At 49.1% G+C, this 22,684-nt stretch overlaps 1 protein-coding gene across 1 annotated transcript in view; it reads left to right on the forward strand.

Moving 5' to 3' along the window:
- Window positions 1-22,684, forward strand: part of CUNH4orf50 (chromosome unknown C4orf50 homolog) — a 95,820-nt gene that overhangs the window by 15,917 nt on the left and 57,219 nt on the right. Inside the window, exons 5-8 of the mRNA XM_021260308.2 lie at window positions 1,787-1,895; window positions 3,366-3,493; window positions 4,477-6,894; window positions 20,964-21,149. Coding sequence (XP_021115967.2) covers window positions 1,787-1,895; window positions 3,366-3,493; window positions 4,477-6,894; window positions 20,964-21,149 — 2,841 coding nt within the window. The remainder of the gene's footprint in view (window positions 1-1,786; window positions 1,896-3,365; window positions 3,494-4,476; window positions 6,895-20,963; window positions 21,150-22,684) is intronic.

A 22,684-nucleotide genomic window follows, 5' to 3' on the forward strand; every position in this document is an offset into this window, starting at 1 on the left:
AGACGCGAGCGCCGGTTTTGCTCCTGCCCACTGGCTGTGTGACCAGGCGAGCTTGCTCCCCATCTCTGAGGACTGATTTCCTCGGTAGCGAGTGAAGCCAGCTGACTGGACAGCGGGACCCTCAGCACAGCCTCGTCCGGGACGCACAGGAACGCATATGTGCTGTGCCTGACCGGGCCCCCAGCTCTGGGACAGGCCCTGCCACACAGCTGGTCACTATGCCCTGGTGGAGTTGCTCTGACACCAACCTGGGTACTGAAACAAAATCTGAGCAGGGCCTGGGTCCAGCACGATGGTGAGCAGGTGTCCCTTCCTGAGAAGTGACGGGGCCTTTGACACTGCGCCCATCCCGGCCCCTTCTCCCTTTTCTGCCAGCTTCTCTCGCCTTGTCAGTTTTAATTTCTGACTCTTCCTTTCTCCACCCTATTTTCTCGCTCTTTCCTTTCTCCTTCACCTTCTTTCCTGCCTGCCTCTCCTCTCTCCTTCATCCGGGGTTCTTTTCCCTCTCACTTGAATGAGGGATATTTCACCCTGGACAGGCGCCTTCAGTTCCCATCAAGTGAGGCCCGCACGAGGGGATGAGAGGCAGAGACAGAGCGCAGGTGCCGCCAGGACTTGAACCAGTGCCCCAGCCCTCTGGTGGGTGTGGGTGTGGCCTGAGGGTCCCACCTTGGCATGTGCTGAGAGATTCCGGGTGGTTCTATTCTGTGGCCAGGATTGGGGTCCCGATTCACGGGCAGACCTAGATACAGCACAAACCGTCATACAGAGAAGCAGGATGTCACAGGCTGGGACCAGAGCCCTTGAGGGAGGGCAATGGGGACCGAACTTGGGGGATGGTCAAGGAAGGCCGGGGAGTCTCGCTGAGGATCTGCCGGCATTTCTGTGGGCACCAGGTGCTTTTCTGGAGTCTCCTTAGCACCGGATCATGACAGGGGTGCTCCGGAGAGGCCTGTCACCAAGCCTCATCTGCAGATGAGGAGCTGAGGTTCAGGGCCCCGGGCCTGTCCAGTGCCCCTCGGATCCACGTGGCCTGGGCCTCAGCCTGGCTCCGAGGTCTGTGTGGGAACCCAGACTGGGTGGGGTGCAGAGGGGCTCTGTCTGCAGGGACGAAGGGAGCTCAGAACCAGGGAACAGCTTGCTCTGGGTTCTGTGTCAGCCTGAGTTCTGCTCAGTGCTAGAGGGGAGCAGAGAGGAGCTGGAGCCAGGTGCCAGGGAGGGGGGTTGTCCGGGGGGGCAGCAGCCAAGGTCCCGGGGAAGGAGGGTGTCAGCCAGCAGCCGCCTGAGGGTGGCGCCCTGTGCGGTGGGGACAGGGAGACCTGCCTTGAGCCCCTGTTTGCTGCCAGGGCCTCGACTGGCCCCGAGGGAGTGGGTCTGAATGTGGGGTCTGCACTCGGCTTGCCCCCCGGGAGCCCAGGGGAGAGGGCACTGCCCGGTCCCTGCCGTGGCCTTGTTGACAGCGGAAGGACAGGATGGGCACTCAGAAGTCAGCCCTTGCGCAGACACCGGGTCCCCGGGGGTTGCAGAGCCACACAGGAAGGAGGGGCTGGGCACGCTGCCCTGCACGGAGCTCGGTGCCTCGGGTGGGGAGACAGACTCGGTGAGAAGAGTGCCACCCCTGTCACCTGCTGAGGGAGCCCCGTGCCCTAGGAGCAGGGTAGCCTTGTGGGCCAGGGGCACAGGGGCCAGGCTGTTTGCCCTTTGTGGCCGCCTAGCTGGGGGGGGACCTGTGAGGACAAGTGTGGTGTGGACACGTGGGCCTCTCTTAACCTCTGTCTCCCTGCAGGCCACCCTGGGCTGTCTGCAGGCCGACTCTCCACCTCTGTCCCAGCAGCAGGACCCTAGCAGGACCCACGGCCCCCAGGAGGAGGCCCAAAGGCCTCAGGCCTCAGCAGGTTTGTGGGGGCCACAGCTCGGGAACGACAGGGCGCCTTCAGGACCCCCAGCCTGGGTGAGCTCAGGCCTCATGAGTCCTGGTGGTGCAGGAGGAGAGCACAGTCTCGCCCTCTCCACAGACGGGAAACGGAGGCTCGGACAGCTAGTGCCACTTGTTTGGTGGCTCACAGCTGGTGAAGGCAGGATCAGAGTGTGCAGCACCCACACAGGGGTCTCAGACTGAGATTCAGCTACACACAGCCCCAGGGGTGCCATCCAGGGGACCTGCCACACCAGGGGACATGTGCGTGATGGCCTGGTGACGGCTCAAGTGTGAGGGAGGGAGCCACCTGGCATGCCCAGGAACTGCTAGGGCTCAGCAGCCCCTTGGCTCTGATGAGTCTGTCGTATGAGCTGTTTTCTCTAGTGTCTTACCCAGGGCCTTTGCACTGAGCTCCATCCCCAGCCCTTTTTTATTTTTTCTCCTGAGACAGGGTCTCACCAAGTCACTAAGTTGCCCAGGCTGGGCTCAAACTTGCCATCCTCCTGCCTCAGCCTCCCAGAGTGCTGGCTGGGATCCCAAGCATGCGGCATTGTTCTTGGGTTGCCGTTATCTCTCATGGCAGACCAGGCATGGCTCTCCGCTCCCCGCTCCCCGCTGCGCATTCTGCATTTGTGTTGTGTATTATCTGCACTACCAACTGCTCAGCCTGCGGCCCTCAGCCCCTTTCTGGGGAGCAGAGCTGTAGTCACCCCAGGTCTGATCAGAGCAGGCTGCTTTTGTTCCCTGTCCTTACACCCCCTCAGTGGGGTGGTTTCCACCCTGGGGACAGCTGTGGGAACGTGGAGGTCTGGAAGAGTCCCGGACTCTGTCCATGTAGAGTGCTGTGCTCGGGGGAGGTGCCGTGGAGACCCTCCTGGGGGCTGATGGTCCTGCCACCTCTCGGGGCCTGTTTTCTCACGTGACAAGGGTGGGGACCATCAGGCTGCCTGCACTGTGGGCTCAAGGTCAGCAGGGGCTGTCTCATCCTCACACAGTTGGCGTGGTCCCTGGTGGGAGAGGCTCCCTAACCTTGTCTGAGTCGCTGCTTGTTCCTGTGACGAAATGCCTGAGATACGCAGCTGAGAAGAGGGGGCTGTTCTGGTTCATGGTTTCAGAGCATTTGGTCCATGGTCAGCTGCCCCATTGCTTTTGGGCCTGTGGTGAGGCAGAAACATCATGGTTGAGAGGAGAGGGGGAAAGAGCCAGAGGAGAAGGGGCCAGGGGCCCAATACACTCCCAAGGTCATGGCCCCTGACCCACGGCATCCACATGGGCCCTACTTCCTGTTTCCATCCCTCCCAATAGTGCCATCAAATTATGAGCCCCTTGATGGATGAATCCACTGATGAAGTCAGAGCCCTTTGTGGTCCAGTTGCCTTCGTGAGCACACGAGCTTTAGGGGGCTTTAGCTCTAACGCTCGGCACCTCTGTGTCACATTGCTCCCAGGCCGGTTCTTGGAGGGACCCTGCACCTGCAGCTGCATTGGAGGTGGACAGAGCCCCCGTGTCATGGCGCCAGCCCTGGAGAGAATGAGCGAGTTCCCGGGAGACTGGGCAGGGCCTGGCTGTGAACAGGTGAGGAGAGAGGGCTGCTGCGCGGACCCCGTCGGTCCTACTGTGCACACAGCAGTGTGGCTGCTGCAGGAGGCTGGCTGAGGGGGAGCTCTGGGTTGGGAACAACCTTCTAGAAATGGTTGGGAGGAGATCTGGGGATGGAAGGTGCCGTCTTGAGACTTGCTAGGGAGGGGGAGGAAGGAGAGCCCAACTGTGTGAAGACTCGGCTGCCATGTGCTGGGGCCTCATGTCACCCTGGAGGAGGACCCGACCCCGAAGGAGCTGGGCCTCCCTGGGGTACCCAGCCCTGGGGCGCCCAAAGCGGCAGACTCCCTCCTCACGCCCCCCTCGCTGCCCCTCTGGGTCAGGAGCCAAGGTCTCCTCTTGCTTGGCCTGGGTCACTCCCTTTCTCCACGTCTGTTTCCCCTTGCTAAAGAACAGAGCTGAGCTGGCTGGCGTTTCTCCCCAGCGCCAGGGTGGTTCTGTGGTTCTGAGCAGAACAGGGCACTGATCCATCTTAAGTGGGAAAAGAGCTGAGTGTGCTGTGTGTATTCAGCAGCTTCCCATTGCTGGGACACAATCCCTAACCTCAGCGAGTTAAAGGAGGAGCCGGTTACTCGGCTCATGGTTTCAGAGGGTTCAGACCATGGCTGGCTGGGCCCAAGGCAGGAACATCATGGTGGAAGGGGTGGGTGAAGGAGCTGCTCAACCCATGGCAGCCAGGAGGCAGAGAGAAGGGAGAAGCAGGGGACGTGAGAGGGTGAATGGCAGACAGAGCTGCTGTGACCAGGGGCCTTGGGGAAGAAGTGGCTTCTGAGCTGGCTTGGGAAGGAATCTGGGCAGGCACCGTGGGGAGGTGCTGTGCAGAGGAGAGAGCCGATGCAAAGTCCTGTGGGGAGAGCTGGACACAGTGCCGCTGGGTGAGGACACACAGGGAACAGGGGGTGGGGCTGTGGCCAGCAGCAGTGGGTGCGTCACACCCGGTCTCCCCTTTCTGCCTGCAGCTCTCTCCAGCGGAGCACAGCCTGGATGGACAGCTGCTCGTCCTGGTGTGGGGCTGCCCCTCAGGCCAGTTTGTGGAAGGCTCGCTCCTCCCCGCCGACCTGGCCCGGATTTTAGAGAGTCTCTTGGCTGCCCAGGAGCGCTCGGTCCCAGTGCAGGCGTCCACGCTCCCTCCCTGGGGGCTGGCCAGGGATGCTGAGACCCTGCTGCTGCTGCCACTCCGGGAGGCGCCTCCAGAAAGGCTCCAAGCCCAGGAAGAGCTGGGCACCAGGCCCACGGCACACCCTGGCGGGGGCTGTCACCCGACAAGGAGCCACCATGCCTCCCTCCACCAGGAGTCGCCATGGACTTCCAACCACCCATCTCTGAGGACGGGGCCCGGGAGTCTCCAAGGTGCCTGGAACAGGGGAGGATGGACCCCAGTGGGGACAGCAGAGGACGGGGCGGCGAGGGGGACTTCTGACAGGGCAGAGGGAGAGCACGGTGACAGATGGCAGCTGGGACAGGAAGGCTGCAAGGACCTGAGCCCAGGGAGCGTGATCCAAGCCCCTGAGGCTGAGCAGGGTGACACTGGGGCTCCGGATACCCTGGCCACCGCCTGCTGCCTGTGGCCCTGGCAGGAGCATCCAGTGCCTCTTCTGCAGGGAGTGGCCCTCGAGGGTCCCCAGTCCCTGAGCAGGAGCGGGAGGGTGGAAGGAAGTGATTGGGGCTTCCCGGAAGAGCTGTCATCAGGAGAGGAAGTGGTGCCCCTGGCCACAGGCTCCAGGGCCCGGGGGACTGGAACGTCTCAGCTTGGTGATGACCAGCTCACTGCGGGGCAGGGCAGGGCCCCCCAGAGGACGCTGCAGGACAAGGAGGACCGGAAGCGGTACTTTGGGAGTGCACTGCCTCTGCAGGAGGAAAGGGCACGGGCGGGACCAGAGGAAGAGAAGGCGCCGCCTGGAGATGTGTCCAGTCTGGGCCGCAGCCGTGTCCCCGGGCAGCCCGGCCCTCAGGCGCTCGCAGGCCAGGAAAAGCTTTTCTGTACCCGAGAGCACTGTCAGCTGCAGCTTCCCAGCCCAGCTGTGCCCGCTGCCAGGTGTGAAGCCGCTGGTTCTCCCTGGGGCGAGGGACAAGACAGGTGTGCTCTGCAAATAGATGCATTTGAGAGGGAGGTGGAGGCTTGTTTCCAGCAGCTGCACACCCTACACCTTGGCAGCAGGGGGAACCGGTGGAAGATGTCTGCTTTGGCAGGAGAGAATTGGAGCTTTGCTTCCCGATGGCACAGCGGTGGGGAGGAGTGCGCTTATTCTCAGCAGGATGTGACAAGCCAGGGCTGGGATGCCTGTCCTGCCGCAGAAGGAGAGCCCAAGGTGGGTGGCGAAGGTGTCAGACTGCAGGAGAACAGGGCCTCCTGCACCAGCGGGGCTGTTCCAGGGATGGTGCCCAGTTGCAACACAGCCAGCCTGGGCCCTGCAGAGCCATGGCCGGCACTGGAGAGGGCGAGGGACAGGTTTCATCAGCTCCTTTCTGCACTGAAGGAGGAGAGAAGGCAGGCCGCATGTGACAACGCCACACTTCCTGGTGACCAGGACAGATGCCCTCGTAAAGCATGCCACCTTGAAAAAGCGAGGGCGAGAGACGCCGCCGAGATATGCAGGCTGGAGCAGGTGAACCGGGAGCTGGCGGCGGACCTGGCGCATCTGCAGGGCAAGCTCAGCCCGTGTCTGCAGGCCATCTCCGACCTGGAGGCCTGCAACCGCGAGAGTTATGGCAAGATCATGCAGCTCGAGGAGGAGAACGAGAAACTGAAAGGGGGCCGGGCACAGCTGCAGGAAGCCATGTCTGAGCGCAAGAGGAAGCCTCAAGGGGAGACAGATGGTGTCACCCTGGGAAACAGGGAGCTCAAGGTGCTGCTGTCACGGCTTGGGGCCAGGTATAAGGAGCTGCTAAGAGAGGTGGAGCTGGCCATAGAAGACACGCTGCAGGCCTTCAAGAGGGAGAATGAGCATCTTCTTCGCAGTGTCCGAGGGCTAGAGCGGGAAGTTGCCTTGCGGATGAGCAGCAATATGGGGCTTTTGGTGTGCAGGGGGCAGCGCCCCCAGGGAAACACCACAAGGACAGGGGACAAGGTGCGCACTGCAGACAAAGAGGTGACCGGAGCCTCAGGGCCCCTGATCCTGAGAGTCGGCGGGGCCCCCTTAGAGGAGGAAGTGGTTGTGCACGGAGGGCAGACAGGCCTCTCCTTAGACTCACAGGATTCCAGATGTGCTGCTACTTCCCCCACTTGGCCATCGCTGGAGCAATCAGAGGGACCCAGTGCGCTGCAAGGAAGCACTGAGGGGGCAGCAGGAAAAGAAACGAATCTGGAAAAAGAGGAGAAAAGACTTGGTGTTCTGTGGGCCGGGGACGGCTCTGAGAGCCCCGGCAGTGGCCCCCAGGTAAGCTGACTTGCTGCTTCCTATAGTGCTGGCCCTGACCCCCTGTCCTCTCCACAGCCCCAGGTGTTCAGAGGGGGTGCCCTCAGCATCCCCTTATACGAGGTGAGGAAACACAAACACGGGCACAGGGAGGCCAAGGAGGTGCCTGAGGGCACACAGCTGGGAGGGGTGGAGCTGGCCTCACCCAGGCGGTCTGGCTGCAGATCTCCCTTCTGAGCTGCCGGGTGAGACTCACACCTGCATCCAGGTGGATCCACAGGAGCCTGCAGGGGTGCTTGTGCTTTAGGATCAGGCCCGGGATTTCCCGGTCTGGGAGTTTCCCAAGAGTCCAGGTCATCATTATGCACACTGGGTCGTGAAGGTTGCCGTGGATGGAGCAGTAGGCCCTGCATGTGGTCAAATCTCTGATCACTCTCCTCCCTCAGATGCTCACTTCCGGGCGCCCAGGGTGAGGTGCGCAGGATGCTCCTGTGGTCCTTTAATACCTGGGGCAGTCAGTGCTGAGCTGTGTGTCCTCCCTGCTTCTCTGTCTCTCTCCCCGTCTCCCTTCCTCTTCCCCTCCCCATCTCTGTCTCCTGATCTTCTCTCTCTTTCACCTTCATCTCCCCCAGAAATTTAATCAACACTTTGATAAGAATCAGCTTTTGCTTCTCTTGATTTTCTTGGGTTTTCTGGCACCAGGGATCAAACTCGGGACCCTGCGCTTGGGAGGCAAGCAGCGGCTAAATCCTGGGCCCTGCTTCTATTAATTTTCTTATTTGTCTGAATTTCATTTCATTGGGCTTCTTTTTATAGCTTCATTATTTTCTTTCTTCCCTTTTCTTTTTTTTTCTTCCCCTTTCTTTTTGTTTTTTATTCCCTTCTTGTGTTGAAAGCTTAGATCATTGGTTTCCAACTTCTTCTCTTGTAACCTGTGCATTTAAAGCTATAATTTTCTCTCCAAGCACCCTACACATTGTGAGATGATACCCATTCAGTTCAAACTGCCAGCGTTTCTTATTTCATTTCTTTGCGATTTCTTCTTTGACCTCTGGGATATTTAGAAGTATGTTGCTTAATTTTCAAGCCTCTGGGGCAGTGGTATTATTTTTGCCATTGAGTTCTAGTTTGACCTCATTGTTGTCAGAAAACATAGGCTATATCGTTTCAGTGTTTGAAAGGGCAAGATTTTTTTTTTTGGTACCTGAGATCGAACTCAGGTCCTTGCGCTTGCAGGGCAGGCGGCGGAACCACTGAGCTATATCCCCGGTCCCAAGATTTTTTTTTTGCTGAGACTTATTTTATTGACCAAGTTATGATTTATTCTGATAAATAATCCACGTATCTTTGTAAATAATGGCTATTCTGTGGTCAACGCATGTTAGAACAAGCTGGCTAACGGCTAAACAAAATCTTCACATTTTCACTGCTGTGTTGTCATTTACCAAGATGTAAAATCTCCAACTCTGAGTGTGCATTTGTGTGTGTTTCTTTTTGTTATGTTATTTTAGACTCCTGTATTATTATGTTATTTATTTGCTAGTTTTTCTAGTTGTCTCATCTATTCTATTTCCTTATATTCTTCCTTTCCTGTCTTTGTTTTTGGTATTGGTCATGCATAGTTTTTTTCATTATCCCATTTTCTTTCTCAGTGGCTTGTTGTGTCATATATTTTAGTTTCATTCTTTTAGTGAGCACCCTAGAAATTCCAAAATGTATCTACTAATGATCTTGAATTAGTATTTTTTCATATTCCAAATTACACAAAAGTCTTTTAATAGTTTAACTCTTCTTATTCACTCTCTCTCTTTTTTTTTTCTACCCATGGTGCTGGAGTCCCAGAGACACCAGCATGGTGGGTTTCTTTTTCTTTTTTGGTAAAATTCTTTCTTTCTTTCTTTCTTTTTTTTTTTGGTACTGGGGACCGAACTCAGGTCCTTGCGCTTGCAAGGCAAGCAGCGGAACCACTGAGTTAAATCCCCGGCCTGGTTAAATTCTTTTATTGGCACATTTTAGGTATATAATATGTTTACATTTATCATTGGGTGCTTGTACCTGTACATGATGCATCTTGGTTCTTATTTTTTCCCCATTCCCTGTTCTCCCTTCACTCCCTCCACCCTGTAAGACCATGGATCTTACCAAACACTCCGAGGAGCTGACTGTAGCGAAGAACACCCGGGAGGGAGCACACCGGACAAGTTGGAAAGTAAAACAGACCTTCATTAGTCTGGCCAGACGGCACTCCCAAAGCAAAGTAGTTTAGAGAGGCAACTGGCTCAGAGTCCGGGGCTGTTTTTATAGGGGGTTGAGGGGGAGGTTAACATGCAGATTTAAGAGAAAAGAAACAAGGGTTAGTGGTTGACTGTCACGTACTGATGGTTGGCAGACACACACACACTAATGGTCACGACTGTCACGTACTGATGGTCGGCAGACACATTGATGGATTGTCCTACAGATAGTGGGTCCGGGAACGTCCGTTCTCCAGGCAAACAAGGAGTTGAGTAATTTACCTTTAAAACTCTATGTCTGTTACAAATTTTATCTAGCTTCCCAGAACTAACAAGCTTCTTAATCATTAGCTCACATTTAATTGCAGTCAGGGCTACAAGAATTCTAAGATTACAAGGTTTTGCAGTCCCACAACCCTTCCCTATTTACATAGACTTTGTTTCCATTTTTTTCTTTTCTCATAATTTTTCCTTTCCCTTCTTTCCTTCCCCTTCCCCTCCCACTTCCCCTACCCCTTTGGACATTTTCTTCCTATTTCAAATTATCAATTATTCATTTTAATTGTTTTAGTCCTTATTTACACTTTCAGTTTCTCACACTAGAGAAACTATTCGGTATTTACCCATGTGTGTCCTATTTATTTCACTTAAGAGTAAGGGCTCAATATGCATCCATTTAGCTATAAATGTCTCTAGTTTCTTGTTCTTTATGGCTGAGTAGTACTCCATTTTATTAAAAAAACCCTGCATCTTCTCTATCCAGTTTCCAGCTGATGGGCACTTGGGCTGTTTCCAAGCTTTAGCTATCACAAAGTGTGCCACTATAAACATAGGTGCACATATATTGCTGTGGTATGATTCTTTTAATTCTTTTGGGAAGATACCCAGCAGAGGAATAGCTGGGTCAAATGGTACCTCTAACCCTAATTCTTTGAGGTATCTCCATAGTGATTTCCACAGTGGTTGCAGCAGTCTGCACTCCCACCAACAATGGAGAAGGGCTCTTTCCTCCCCACACCCCCACCAGCATTTGTTATTGGTTGATTTCTTGATTACAGCCATTATTTCTGGAGTGAGGTGGAATCTCAGTGTGGTTTTCATCTCCATCTCTCGAATGACCAGTGATATGTGAACATTTTTTCATATGTTTATTTGCTGCTTTTACTTCTTTGTCTGAGAAATGTCTGTTCATTTCAGATGCTCATTATTGAATTGGGTCTTTGAATTTGGGGGTTCTGATTATTTTCAGTTCTTTATATATTCTACATAGTAGTCTTTTGTCTGAGATACAGCTGCTAAAAATTTTTTCCCACATTGTAAGTTGTCTCTTAACTCTGTTGGTGGTTTCTCTTGCAAGTGCAGAAGCTTTTTAATAAGATGAGATCCCAGTTGTTGATTCTTTGTGCTAGTTCCTGTGCTACTGAGGTTTTGTTCATAAAGTCTTTTCCTATGCCAATGTCTTCAAGAGTTCTACCTAACTTATCTTCCAGCAAGTTTAGTGTTTCTGTTTTAATATTTAGATCTTTAATTCACTTTGATCTTAGTGTAGTGCATGGTAGATAGATATGGGTCTAGTTTTAGTCTTTGGCAGGTTGAAATCCAGTTTTTCCAACACCATTTATTAAAGAGGCTATCTTTCCTCCAATGAGGGTGGTTGGCTCCTTTGTCAAAGATGAGTGGCTGAGTGTGTCTGGAATTGTTTCTGGAGCTTCTAATCTATTCCCCTGATTCTTGGGTCTGTTTCTTTGCCAGTACCATGCTGTTTTTCTCACAGTGGTTTTGTAGTACAGTTTCAAGTTGGGAATTGTGATAGCCCCTGCCATGACTCTGTTGCCTAGAATTGCTTTTGCTATTCTAAATCTCTTCTGGTTCTAGATGAACTTTTGGATTGTTTTCTCTAGTTCTGTGAAATATGCTGTTGGGATTTCAATTGGGACTGCATTGAATTTGTATAGAAGTTTTGGAAGTATGGCCATTTTCACTATATTGGTTCTTCCTATGGAGGAACAAGGGAGGTTTTTCTATTTTCTTATGTCCTCTTCGGTCTCTTTTTTCAGAGTGCTATAGTTCTCAATATAGAGGTCTTTTGCTTCCTTCCTTAGACTGATTCCTAAATACTTCATGTTTTTGGGTGCTATTGTAAAAGGGATTGTTTCCCTAATTTCTCTCTCAGTGAGTCTGTTATTTGTGTTATAAGAAGGCTATTGTTTTTTGAGTGTTGACCTTGTATCCAGCTACTCGACTGAATCTGTCAATTAAGTCTAGAAGTCTTTTGGTAGAGTTTTTTGGGTCTTCTATGTAAAGTATCATATCATCAGCAAATAATGACAGTTTAACTTCTTCCTTTCCTATCTTTATTCCTTTTATTTCTTTCTCTTTTCTGATTGTTGTGGCTAATGTTTCCAGAACTATATTGAATAGGAGTGGTGATAGTGGGCATCCTTGTCTTTCCTGATTTTAGTGCAAGTTTTCAGTTTTTGACCATTTATTATGATGTTGGGTGTTGGTTTTTCATAGATAGCCTTAATCAGGTTGAGATAAAGACCTTCTATTCCAATTTTCTGTAGAATTTTTTACAATGAATGGTGTTGGATTTTGTCAAATGCTTTTTCTGCATCTATTGAGATGATCATATGGTTTTTGTCCTTGGCTCTGTTAGTATAGTGTACTACATTTATTGATTTACATATGTTGAACCATCCTTGCATCCCTGGGATAAATCCAGCTTGGTCAGGGTGTATGATCTTCTTGATGACCCTGTGTATTCTGTTTGCCAGTATCTTGTTGAGGATTTCTGCATCTATGTTCATTAGGGAGATTGGCCTGTAGTTCTCTTTTTGGGTTGGTCTTTTCCCTGGTTTTGGAATCAAAGTAACACTTACTTCCAGGAATGAATTTGGAAGTATTGCTTGCTTTTCAATTTCATTGATGAGTTTAAAGAGTAATGGCAATAGTTCTTCTTTAAATGTCTTGTAGAATTCAGCAGTGAAGCCACTGGGACCTGGGCTTTTCTTTGTTGGTAAATTTTTTATTACATTTTCAATTTCACTCATTATAATTGGGGTGTTTAGAATTTCTATATCTTCTTCATTTAACTTTGGCAATTCATATGTATCTAGGAATCTGTCCATTTCATCTGTGTTTTCCATTTTATTAGAGTACAAGTTCTCGAAGTAGGTATTGATGATCCTCTGGATTTCTGATGGGTCTGTTGTAAGTTCACCTTTTTTGTTCTTAATTGCATGGATTTGAGCCTTTTCTTTTTTTGATAAGGTTGGCTAAAGGTTTGTCGATTTTATTTATTCTTTCAAAAAACCAACTCTTTGATTCATTAATTTTTTGTATCATTCTCTTAGTCTCCATTGCATTGATTTCTGCTCTCATCTTTATAATTTCCTCTCTTGTACGAGCTTTGTGTTTATTTTGCTCTTCATTTTCGAGGAGCTTGAGGTTCTGCATTAGGTTATTTATTTGAGTTCTCTCTGTTTTCCTAATATGGGCATTCACTGCTATGAATTTCCCACGTAGAACTGATTTCATTCTGTCCCATAGATTCCTGTATGTTGTACTGGCATTATCATTTACTTGTAGAAACTGTCTAATTTCTTCTTTAATTTCCTCTGTCACCCATTGGTTGTTCAGGAGGGTTTTATTCAATTTCCATGTGTTTGGGGGGGTTTGCAATTTCTTTTGTTATTGATCTCCAATTTTATTGCACTATGATCTGATAATATACAGGGGATAACTTCAATTCTTTTACATTTACTTAGACATGTTCTATGAGCTAGCATGTGGTCCATTTTGGAGAATGACCCATGTGCAACTGAAAAGAATGTGTATTCTGATTTTTTGGGGTGGAACACTCTGTAAGCATCTATTAAGTCCATTTGTTCAATAACTTGGTTCAGTTCTAGAATTTCATGGTTAATTTTTTGTCTGGATGATCTGTCTATTTGTGACAGTGGGGTATTGAGGTCCCCCACTACAATTGTATTAGTGTTTATTTGGTTTTTCATGTCCATTGATATTTGTTTTGTATAGTTAGGGGCATTCGTATTTGGTGCATATATATTTATGATTGTCATCTCTTCCTCTTGGATTGTTCCCTTCACAAGGATGTAGTGCCCATCTTTGTCTCTCTTAATTAGCTTTGGTTTGAAATCTACTTTGTCTGCAAATAAGATTACTCCCCCTGCTTTTTTCTGGTTTCCTGTGGTGTGGAGAACTGTTTTCCATCCTTTTACTTTCAGTCTATGAATTTCCTTTTGAGTTAGGTGTGTTTCTTGCATACAGTATATTGTTGGATTTTGCTCCTTAATCCATTCTGCCAGTCTATTTCTTTTGATTGGTGAATTGAGAGCATTAACATTGATGGTTATAATTGATAGATATTGACTCATTCTTGTCATGATGTTTTACTATTGTTGGCTCTTTTATTTCTTATTTTTCTCCCTTGCCCTTTAGTTTCTTACTTTGCCTGGTGGCTTCCCTCATGGAGTTGTGACCTTCACTCTCTTTTTCTAGGATATTGTTTATAATTGTTTGGAGTGCTGGTTTGGTGTTCATGAAATTTCTCAGGTGTTCTTTGTCGTGGAAGTATCTAATTTTCCCATTGATTTTGAAAGATAATTTTGCAGGATACAACAGTCTTGGTTGGAAGTTATTTTCTTTTAGGGTTTGAAATACTTCACTCCAGGCTCTCCTTGATTTGAGGGTTTGTGTTGAGAAGTCTGCCATGATTCTGATGGGCTTTCCTTTGTAGGTGATTTGTTTCTTTTCTCTAACTGCCTGTAGGATTTTGTTCTTCTGTTGGGTATCTGGGATCTTGACTATTATATGTCTAGGTGTAGATCTTTTTTGATCATGGCTAGTTGGTGTTCTATATGCCTCACTTACCTGTATGTCCAATTCTCTACCTCTGTCTGGGAAGTTTTCTACTATTACTTCTGGGAACAGTTTTTTTTATGTCAATTGTACTTTCTCCTGTTTTTTCATGGACTCCTATCAGTCTTATGTTATTCTTCTTTGCATCATCTAGCAGCTGCTGAATTGATTTGTCATGGTCCCTTACTATTTTTAAGAAATCACTGTTTTCATGGTCTCTAACCACAATCCTGTCTTCTATATCTGATTTTCTATCTTCACATTCCCTTAATCTGCTGTGCATAGTTTCAGTGGAGTTTTTGATCTCTTGGATATCTGTTTGAATCTGTTTCATGGATTCCATTTCTTTCTTATGTTGGGCGATCATGGCTTCCATTTCTTATGCTGGGCATTCATGGCTTCCAGCACGTTTCTGAGCTCATCTGTTTTTAAAAAAATCTATGTCTGTTCTAGAGCTTCTAATCATGTCTTTCACTCTGCTCACCATCTCTGTAGTTATCTGGGAGATTATTTCTGCATTGAATTTTCCTAAAGCCTCATTCATCTGTTTTTGATGAATGTTTCTGATGATGTTACTTTCTGTGCTCTCAGTTCAGGGTGTCAAGGTGGTTGATTATCAGACTTTTCCACTTTGTTTCCCCCAGAATTTGCCTTTGGTGCGGTGGAAGTCTGAATTTGTGCCTTGCTTAAATGTCTTCTCATTTTTGTTTTTGTTATTGTCCTTAGTTTAATTCCTGGGTTGATACTTTGAAGTTGCTTATTATAAGTATCTTTGCTGCTTGTAGTTAGAACCGTTATGGAATGATTGCTTCTCAGTGATTTCTTCCAGATATAGCTGGTCTTTAGGTTTTGAGACTCTAATGGCTCTGAGGCTGTCTCATTTTCATTATACCAGGAAGGACAACTGATTAGATCAATCATAACACATTAGCCCAAGTGATACAATCAACAACATGTAGCATCAAGTACATCTTAGAAAATGACAATTTGTGGTAGTTATTAATCTATCAGCTTTAACTGTGTGAATTAAATCAAAATTGAGGACCAACCCAACATATGTTTATAGTGAATAAACTCTTCAATATAGCAACTTTACCCTTCAGGATGGGGAGTTAGAAGGAATTAGAGAGGGAAAGAGAGGTAGATAGAAGGATAGGGAAGGTTAGCAGTGAGGCTAGAGGACAAAGGTGAGAGAAAGAAAAATAAAGAAGAAATATGTATTAGGGCCAGAACAGGAACACAAAGGGAGATGAAGAACAATGTGGAATAGCAAGTGAGTGAGTGAGAGAGAGAGACAGAGAGAAAGAAAAGAGAAAAGAAAGAAAAAGAGAAAAATAAAAATTTGAAAAGAGTGGAAAAAATAAAAATTAAAAATAAGAGCAAAAAATACTACTAATAATTTTGAAAATAACAAATAAGCTGGGGATTTAGCTAAGTGATTCTGCTGCCTGCCTCGCAAGTGCAAGGACCTGAGTTTGATCCCCAGTACCAAAAAAAAAATTTTTTTTAAAGAAAATAACAAATAAAAGATAAAAATGAGGGGCCTCCTTTAGGGTATGTCTCTGCTATCACAATAGACATCGTGGGGAGCAGTGTGTAGATATAAGTCAATGAGTCTCAGCAAGCCAGTTGCAGACCCATGAAATCCAGGCAGATTTCTGGCTGCAAGTCCTAAATTGAGCTCCTGTCCTCCTGCAGGGTTGAACTGTGCAAGGTTCTATTGCAGGTTCCAGTTGCCTTTCTCCTGAAGATAGTCCAGGTTCTGATGGGAGGTAATGATCCCTCCAACTTACCAATTATGGTGGTCTGGTGTGCCTTTATTGCAGAGATTCTCTTCACTTTTCCAGTGGGCTTCAGTTTTCATCAAGTAGCCTGAGAGAAGGCCTCTATCTGTTTTTCACTTCTGCAGCTCAGGACAATGGGCTTTATGCCCCCCTGTGCCTCTGTAGTGTGGAACCAGGTAGCAGCACAGCCAGGAGGCCAGAGGCAGGGGGAGGGGGTGATGGGGGGGCAGGGGTTGCAGGTGCCCGTGTGCCTGAGCTGCTTGCTGGTGGGCATGCCGAGGGGTCCTCATCATCTCGCTGATCTTAGGTGGGCCTCTTTTTTTTGTTTTTGTCATGCACATTATACCTGTGTGTACTAAATTTTACAAAGCATTTTTACTTTTTTTTTGTACCGGGGATTGAACTCGGGACCTTGCACTTGCAAAGCAGACAGTGGCACCACTGAGCTAAATCCCCAATCCTGTTACTGTTGTTTTATGTTGTTGTTAAATTCTGTTTACCTACATCTCCACAGATTCTTGGGCTGTGGATTCTTTTTCTTTCTGCCTTAAGATCATTGGTGTTTCTTATGGTGAGATTTGCTAGTGATTGGCTATTTCATGCTTCTCTTTATGAAAACAGTTTTCCATCATCCCATTTAAAGGTTCTTTCCCCCTGGATTCAGAATTTGGATAGGCAGGTATTTCCCCCTCTTCAGGCACTGAAAGATCTTTTTTTTTTTTGGTGGAACTGGGGATTGAACTCAGGACCTTGCACTTGCCAGGCAGGTGTGGTGCCACTCAGCTCCTTCCGTGGCCAAATGTCAGTTAAGGATGCAGTTGCTTTGTTTTTTGGGTTTTTTTTTTTGGTAATGGGGATCGAACTTGGGACCTTGCACTTGTGAGGCAGGTGGTGAAACCACTGAGCTAAATCCCTGGCCTGAAAGATCTTGTTCCATTCCCTTCTGCCTCCCATAGTTTTGGTTCAGAAATCAGTTGTGATTTTTTTCCCCCTGAAAGAAATGTATTTGTTTGTTTTTTACTTCATTTAAGATTTCCCTTTTCTCCTTGAGGTTTGGTAGCTTGAACATGATTTGACTTTGGGATGGTTTTATTTGTGTTTATCCTACTTGGTTTTTCTGAACTGCTTGAAGTTGTATATTTATGTCTTTTATCAGACTTGAAAAACTCTTTGTTGTTATTTCTTCAGATATTTTATCCTGCCTCATTTTGCTGTCTTTCTTCTAAGAAATCCAGATTTGTCATCTGAATCCCACATCTTTTGAAAACTGTGTTGTACTTTTTCCTCTTTATTTCAGATTGGATTTTCTGCTGACCTTTCTTTTATTTTCTCATCATGTCTTCCACTGTGTCTGTCTTTTGTTAAATCCACCTAATGAGTTTCTAATTTTAGTTTGTATTTTGTGAGCTAGAATACTCATTTAATTCCTTTTTAGAAAAAGAAATTTCAATTCTTTGTTGCAATACTTCATGTTCTCATCCATTTTACTCATCTTTTTATATGTATAAACATGTACATTATAGTTCTTTTGCAAGCCTTGTCAGTTACTACCAGTACCTGGATCATCTTCTTGCTTGCTTCTATTGGCTGTTTTAGTTTTTTGATTGCTCTCTTTTTTTTTTTTTTTTGTATCGGGATTGAATTTAGGGCCTTGCACTTTTGAGGAGACAGGCGGTGGAACCACTGAGCTAAATCCCCGGCCTTTAGTTTTTTGATTACAGTCACCTTTTCTTGCTTCATCACATGTCCAGGAATTAAAATAATTTTTGACATTGGACTTATATATGTTGTGGAGATCCCTGATTACCACCTTCCTCCAGAGAATGCTGAGTGGGTTTCATTTTGGTGGATGGGCGAATGAGTGGCAGGTGGTTGAATGATTGGCAGATCATCTTATTCATGTACAAGTGTGGAGTTGCTGTGGCTCCCATGGTATGGCCTTCACCCCTACACATGGCCTTTTAGTGATATTGACTGAATTACCAGCATATTCACCAAGGCCACTTCCTCTTGGCTTAGGCTGATGCCACCTTCTCAGAGCCGTGTAAGCTCTGGATCTCTGGGGATTGACTTCCAGCTGCTGTCCTGTGCAAAGGGTCGAGTTTTGCACCATGCCACACAGCTTATGATTCAGCCAAAGATATTTTAGGGACATTTGTAGGACGGCATTTGATGTTCCCTCTGAAGTTCTCTCCTCTCGGTCCCACAGGCCTAGCTGTCTTTGCAGCCCCGGATCCCATCTCTGCCTCCACCCAGCTGCAGCTCCATTCTCACATAGGACTTTCCTGAACTATGCTTTGTAAAACATTTCAGAGGGAAATCCAGGGAATTTAGGGTTTGCCTTATCATGCTTCCTTGTTCTCAAGGATTGTAGTCCTGCCTTGATTACTTTCCAGGGCCTGGAAAGAATGATGCTTATAAATTCTCCACAGAGTTCAGTTTTCTAATACTAGCTCTTCTGGCCTAGCAGGAACTCTGAGAAGGTGACTATGGAGTTGAGACTTTCAAGGCTGGAAAGAAACAGTGAAGAAGAGCATTTCAGGGCAAGTGGCCAGGCTCCGAAGCAGGAAAGAGCTGGACTTGCTGAAAGACGGGTGGCTGGCGTCACTGTGACACAGTGGGCAGGAACAGTTGGTAGGAGATGAAGTTGGAGAGGCTGTCATGACATAGGTCACAGGAGGCTCTGGGGCCCTCCTTTGATCCTTTCCATATACAGCATGATCTTGAGCAGGAAAAGATCACAGCCTGCTGTAAGGAGAAGGGGCCAGGTGGATTGAAGGGAGCAGTGGAGAGCAGGAGGTTGGGTATTATAGCCAAGTGTTGTCCTAGGGCTGAGGAATTTTGAATCAGCAACAGGAGATGGAATCCATGGGGTTTAGGCATGGACAGAAGCAGAGGTGAGGAAAGCTCCTAATCACATGAGTCCTGGCCTGAAACCTCCCATGGCTCCCTGCTGCACTGGGTGTAAAATCCAGATTCTCATGCTCGGTAATGGCCCAGCCCGAGCCCTGTGATCCTCAGTTACCCCTTCCACTCCTGGTCCCTCACACTGAGCTGCAGCCTCAGCCCAGGTTCTGTGCACTTTCCTTGGCCCTCTTTGCACCTCACTTTCTCCTGGGATCCACTTCCCATCTTCAGGTCTCATGTTGGGGCTCAGGGTGAGGGGTGTTGGGTTGATTCACATGCATCTCTTCCTAACTCTGGGTCCACTGGTGTCGTTTTTTTGGTCTGCATTTGGTCGTGGTGGGGCTTTTACACCATGAGCATGGGCAGGTGCAGGGATGGCAGCATTTGCCACTGTGGCATGGACAAGGCCTCAGCCCAGTCCCTCCCAGGGCCTCCTCAGCCCTCCTGGCCTCCCTGTACCTCGCCGTGTAAAGTCGTCTGTGTCTGTGTCCCTCCCCCCACCTCCTCGGTGGCAGTGTGACACTGTCCCAAGCCCGAGTGCAGCATGTGGCTGGAGCGTGCTCCTAGGGTCTGCTGTGTGGACAGCACCAGGTGACAGGCAGGTGGCCCCGCCCCACTGCCATTCTCTCCAGGGACTGTGTGGACGCTTTCTCAGAACCCCGGGACAAAGTCTTGCCTCAGTCACTACCAGAAGAGGGAGGCGGCAGCACAGCACCAAACTCCCCGAAAGGCCAAGTTATTTTGAAGAGTTGGAGCGGAATTGAATGCAGGCATTAGGGCACCCATCTGTTCCTGTCCGGGCCCAGCCTGTGTGTCTCAGGCCCACGCAGAGTGAATTTCAAGTAATTCTGGAGAACACATCACACTCAGCTGCCAGAGTCCCTGTTGGCAGGAGATGCTGAAGTGTGGAGTCACGTGACTGCTACTCTTTGACCCCCTGCTGTCTCTTCTCTGCCTTTCCCAAGTGGAGGAGCCTGGGGTCCTCCTCTGACCCACCCCCTCTGGGTCAGGCGTGGTGGAGACATGAGCTTTATGTGTCCTAAAATGTCCATGGCTGCTTTAAATACAGGTGGAAGGTGCCAAGCCAGGGAAAGGCATTTTGAATTTCTAGGCTCCCCATTCCTTCCTAAAGGGAACTTTTAGGGCAGCAGCAGACACCACCTTTGTGGCAGGAAGCAAGAGCTGAATGATGACTCCCTTGGGCTGTGGAATTCCCCTGCTGTGTCTTAGGAAAGAGTGCAGAGGTGAGCTCAGGAATCACGGGCAAGGGGGTCTGTCATGCCACTCAGGGTCAGAGTCGCCCACATGGCCACAGGGCTCCAGGATTAGAGGCCACCCAGATGCCGGCCACAGTGCCAGCAGCAGTCAGTTCTCATGGGAAAGTGCTAGTGCTGCAGTGTTAAGGGAGAGAGCAAAGATCTGCATTGTATATTCAGTCTTATAACGAAGAAGTAAGTGCACGTATGTGTGTGCGCATGCCTGCGTTTCTGTTACTACAAACGAGGATTTAGACTGCAGGGCCACTAGGGGGCAGTAGTGTCCCTGCTGTTCAGGCCATGTCCTAGCAGCTCCCGGGGCTCCAATGTGGCTCCACCGCCCTCACCTCCCTCCAAGAAAGGCGATTCTGTGCCAGCCTAAGACAAAATTGCCCTAATTCCCTGTGGGAAACTCAGCATTTTCTGTTTTATATGAAGATACGCCGCTGGCGTGGAACGAGCGTCTCATGACTCGGTTTGGATGTGAAATTGCATCATTGTGCTGTTTCCGTATAATAGTGATGAACAGCGATTAAGCCAGGCCCTGTTTTTGATTCCGTTTTTCATATCTTTGAGAGTAACGTTCTAGGATGTTTTTCTGGGATTTCCCAGCCCCTCAGGACCCCCTCAGACACCCAGCCTGAGCCCCACATCCGTGTGCACGCAGGGGTACAGTGGACAGGCTGTGTGGAAGACACGGGGATAGTAACATGGGTATGCTGGATGGTAGCGTTTGGGGTGATTTTTGTCCCCTCTTTCTTTTGTTTTCTTTTTAAGACAAGGTCTTGCGTGGTGTTCCAGGCTGGCCTTGAACTCACTTATGTAGCCCAACCTGGCCTTGAACTCATGGCGTTTCTCCTGCCTCAGCCTCTGGAGTGCTGGGATTATAGGCGTGTGCCACCATGCCAGGGTGTCTCCTCATTTTCTAAATTGTTTTTACTATGAGGAAAATGTAAGCAGACAAAAAAGCAGGTGCTGGCTGTTTGTTAGTCGCTCGGGCGCTAACCCCCACTGCATCTGATCAGTGCTGCAGGCATTCCCAGGACTCCGAGGCCAAGGGGGCGGAGGAAGACCCCGGGCTGTGTGTCCAGCAGCTCCATCACCAGGTGCAGACTCTGCAGTGCCAGCTGAGGGACCAGGGCTGGGCGAACCGGGAGCTGCAGGCCGTGAGGGACCAGGCTGCGCATGAGCAGAGCGAGCTCAGGGCCAAGGTAGGCGGGGCGCTTCCATCCCTTCCGGTGAGGGATTCCCCTCCACAGGAGGTCCTGGGCAGGAAACAGTCTGTTCAGGTTCGGACCCTGCACATGGGACAGTTTATTAGAATTAAAATATAGAACAATACCAGTTGGATGGTTATCTCTCCATCCAACGCAACTGTTAGGGAAATTTTAAAAAAATAGTCATGTAGGGTTTTCTAAGGAAAGGCGCAAGACCTTCCTCTGTGGGGAGAGACACAAGTGTGGCTAGAAAGGCAGCAGAAGGGACCCTGAACCGTGGGAGCCCTCAGGGCCTTGGCCTTGAGCAATTCTCCTGCCGACCCGATCCCCGCTGAGGGGGGAGCCCAGCTGCCGCATACCGCCCCCCCCCCCCCAGGTGCGATGCTGTCCTGCAGAATGTTCCCACCCGGGGAAGTCGGACAAGGGGCACTAGAGACCCCTCCAAATCACTTCTGACAACGGCACACAAAGCCACGATTATCTCGGTTTTTAGTTAATTAACTAATTTTAATGGTGCATAATGATCACACATAATCTTTTGTAAGGAGAACCGAGAGTCCACAAGATGAGCAGTTTGGAAACGATGAGTTAGACGTGTGATCAGAGAGCGTGCTCCCCGAGTGCTGTCATCTGTGTTCGCTTTGTGATGGCAGAGGCCATGCACAGAGCCCACAGAGACACAGATGTGCCATTTCCTAACCAAGCCAGCGAAGGTTCGCTGAAGCTGTGAGCATCACCAGGCGCCTTTCGAATCTGAGTCTGCTCCAGCCGGGCTCGGACTCCACCCAGAATTCAGGCCAAAATAGCTGCAAGAACTGTCCACAGAAGCCACTTTCCTGAAACAAAGAAGAGAAACAGTGTACATCTCCACGGACAGTGGGTTAAATCAATCACGTTTCAGTCTCACGATTAAAGAATACTCAAAGTGGTTAAGTGGATGAGGTCAGATTGTGTATGATGTTATGGAAATATCACCAAAACTTTTGTTTGTTTTGTTTTGTTTATTGAGGCTGGGTCTTGGTGTGTAGCCCAGGCTGGCCTTGAACTCCCAGTGATCCTCCTGCCTCAGCCTCCCTAGTGCTGGGATGACAGGCGTGCACCACCGTACCCAACTTTGACATTTTCTATTAAATGACAAAACACGATGCAACACATGTTTTACAGAACTTCATTCTGATTCATGTGGCTGTGTAACGCTAAAACCTCATTAGAAGTCAGCAGTGGTTGGTGGGAGGAAGAAGGACTTGTCTTTTCCTTTCTAATGACAGAGGGAGCAGGACAGCAGTGACAGGAGCTCATGGATACTTGCTTTATCACGTCCCTTGCGTCAGGCATTCAGCTGGCGCTTGGTTAGGCAGCTGTGGGTTACCAGCTGGACACTGGGCTGGGCCAGAGGCCCAAGATGGCTCCATGCGCACAGGCACGTGCTAGTCCTTGTGCAGGTGGCTAGAAGGTGGCCCTGGACTGCCTGCTCCCCCTGTGTGCCAGCCCCAGGCCTCCCTTGTGTCTCCCCAGAAGAGAGAGTAAAG

This window comes from Heterocephalus glaber, unplaced genomic scaffold (genome assembly GCF_053883595.1).
Source record: "Heterocephalus glaber isolate CG9 unplaced genomic scaffold, H.glaber_assembly_v1.0 deba00001509, whole genome shotgun sequence".
NCBI classification, from domain to species: Eukaryota; Metazoa; Chordata; class Mammalia; order Rodentia; family Bathyergidae; genus Heterocephalus; species Heterocephalus glaber.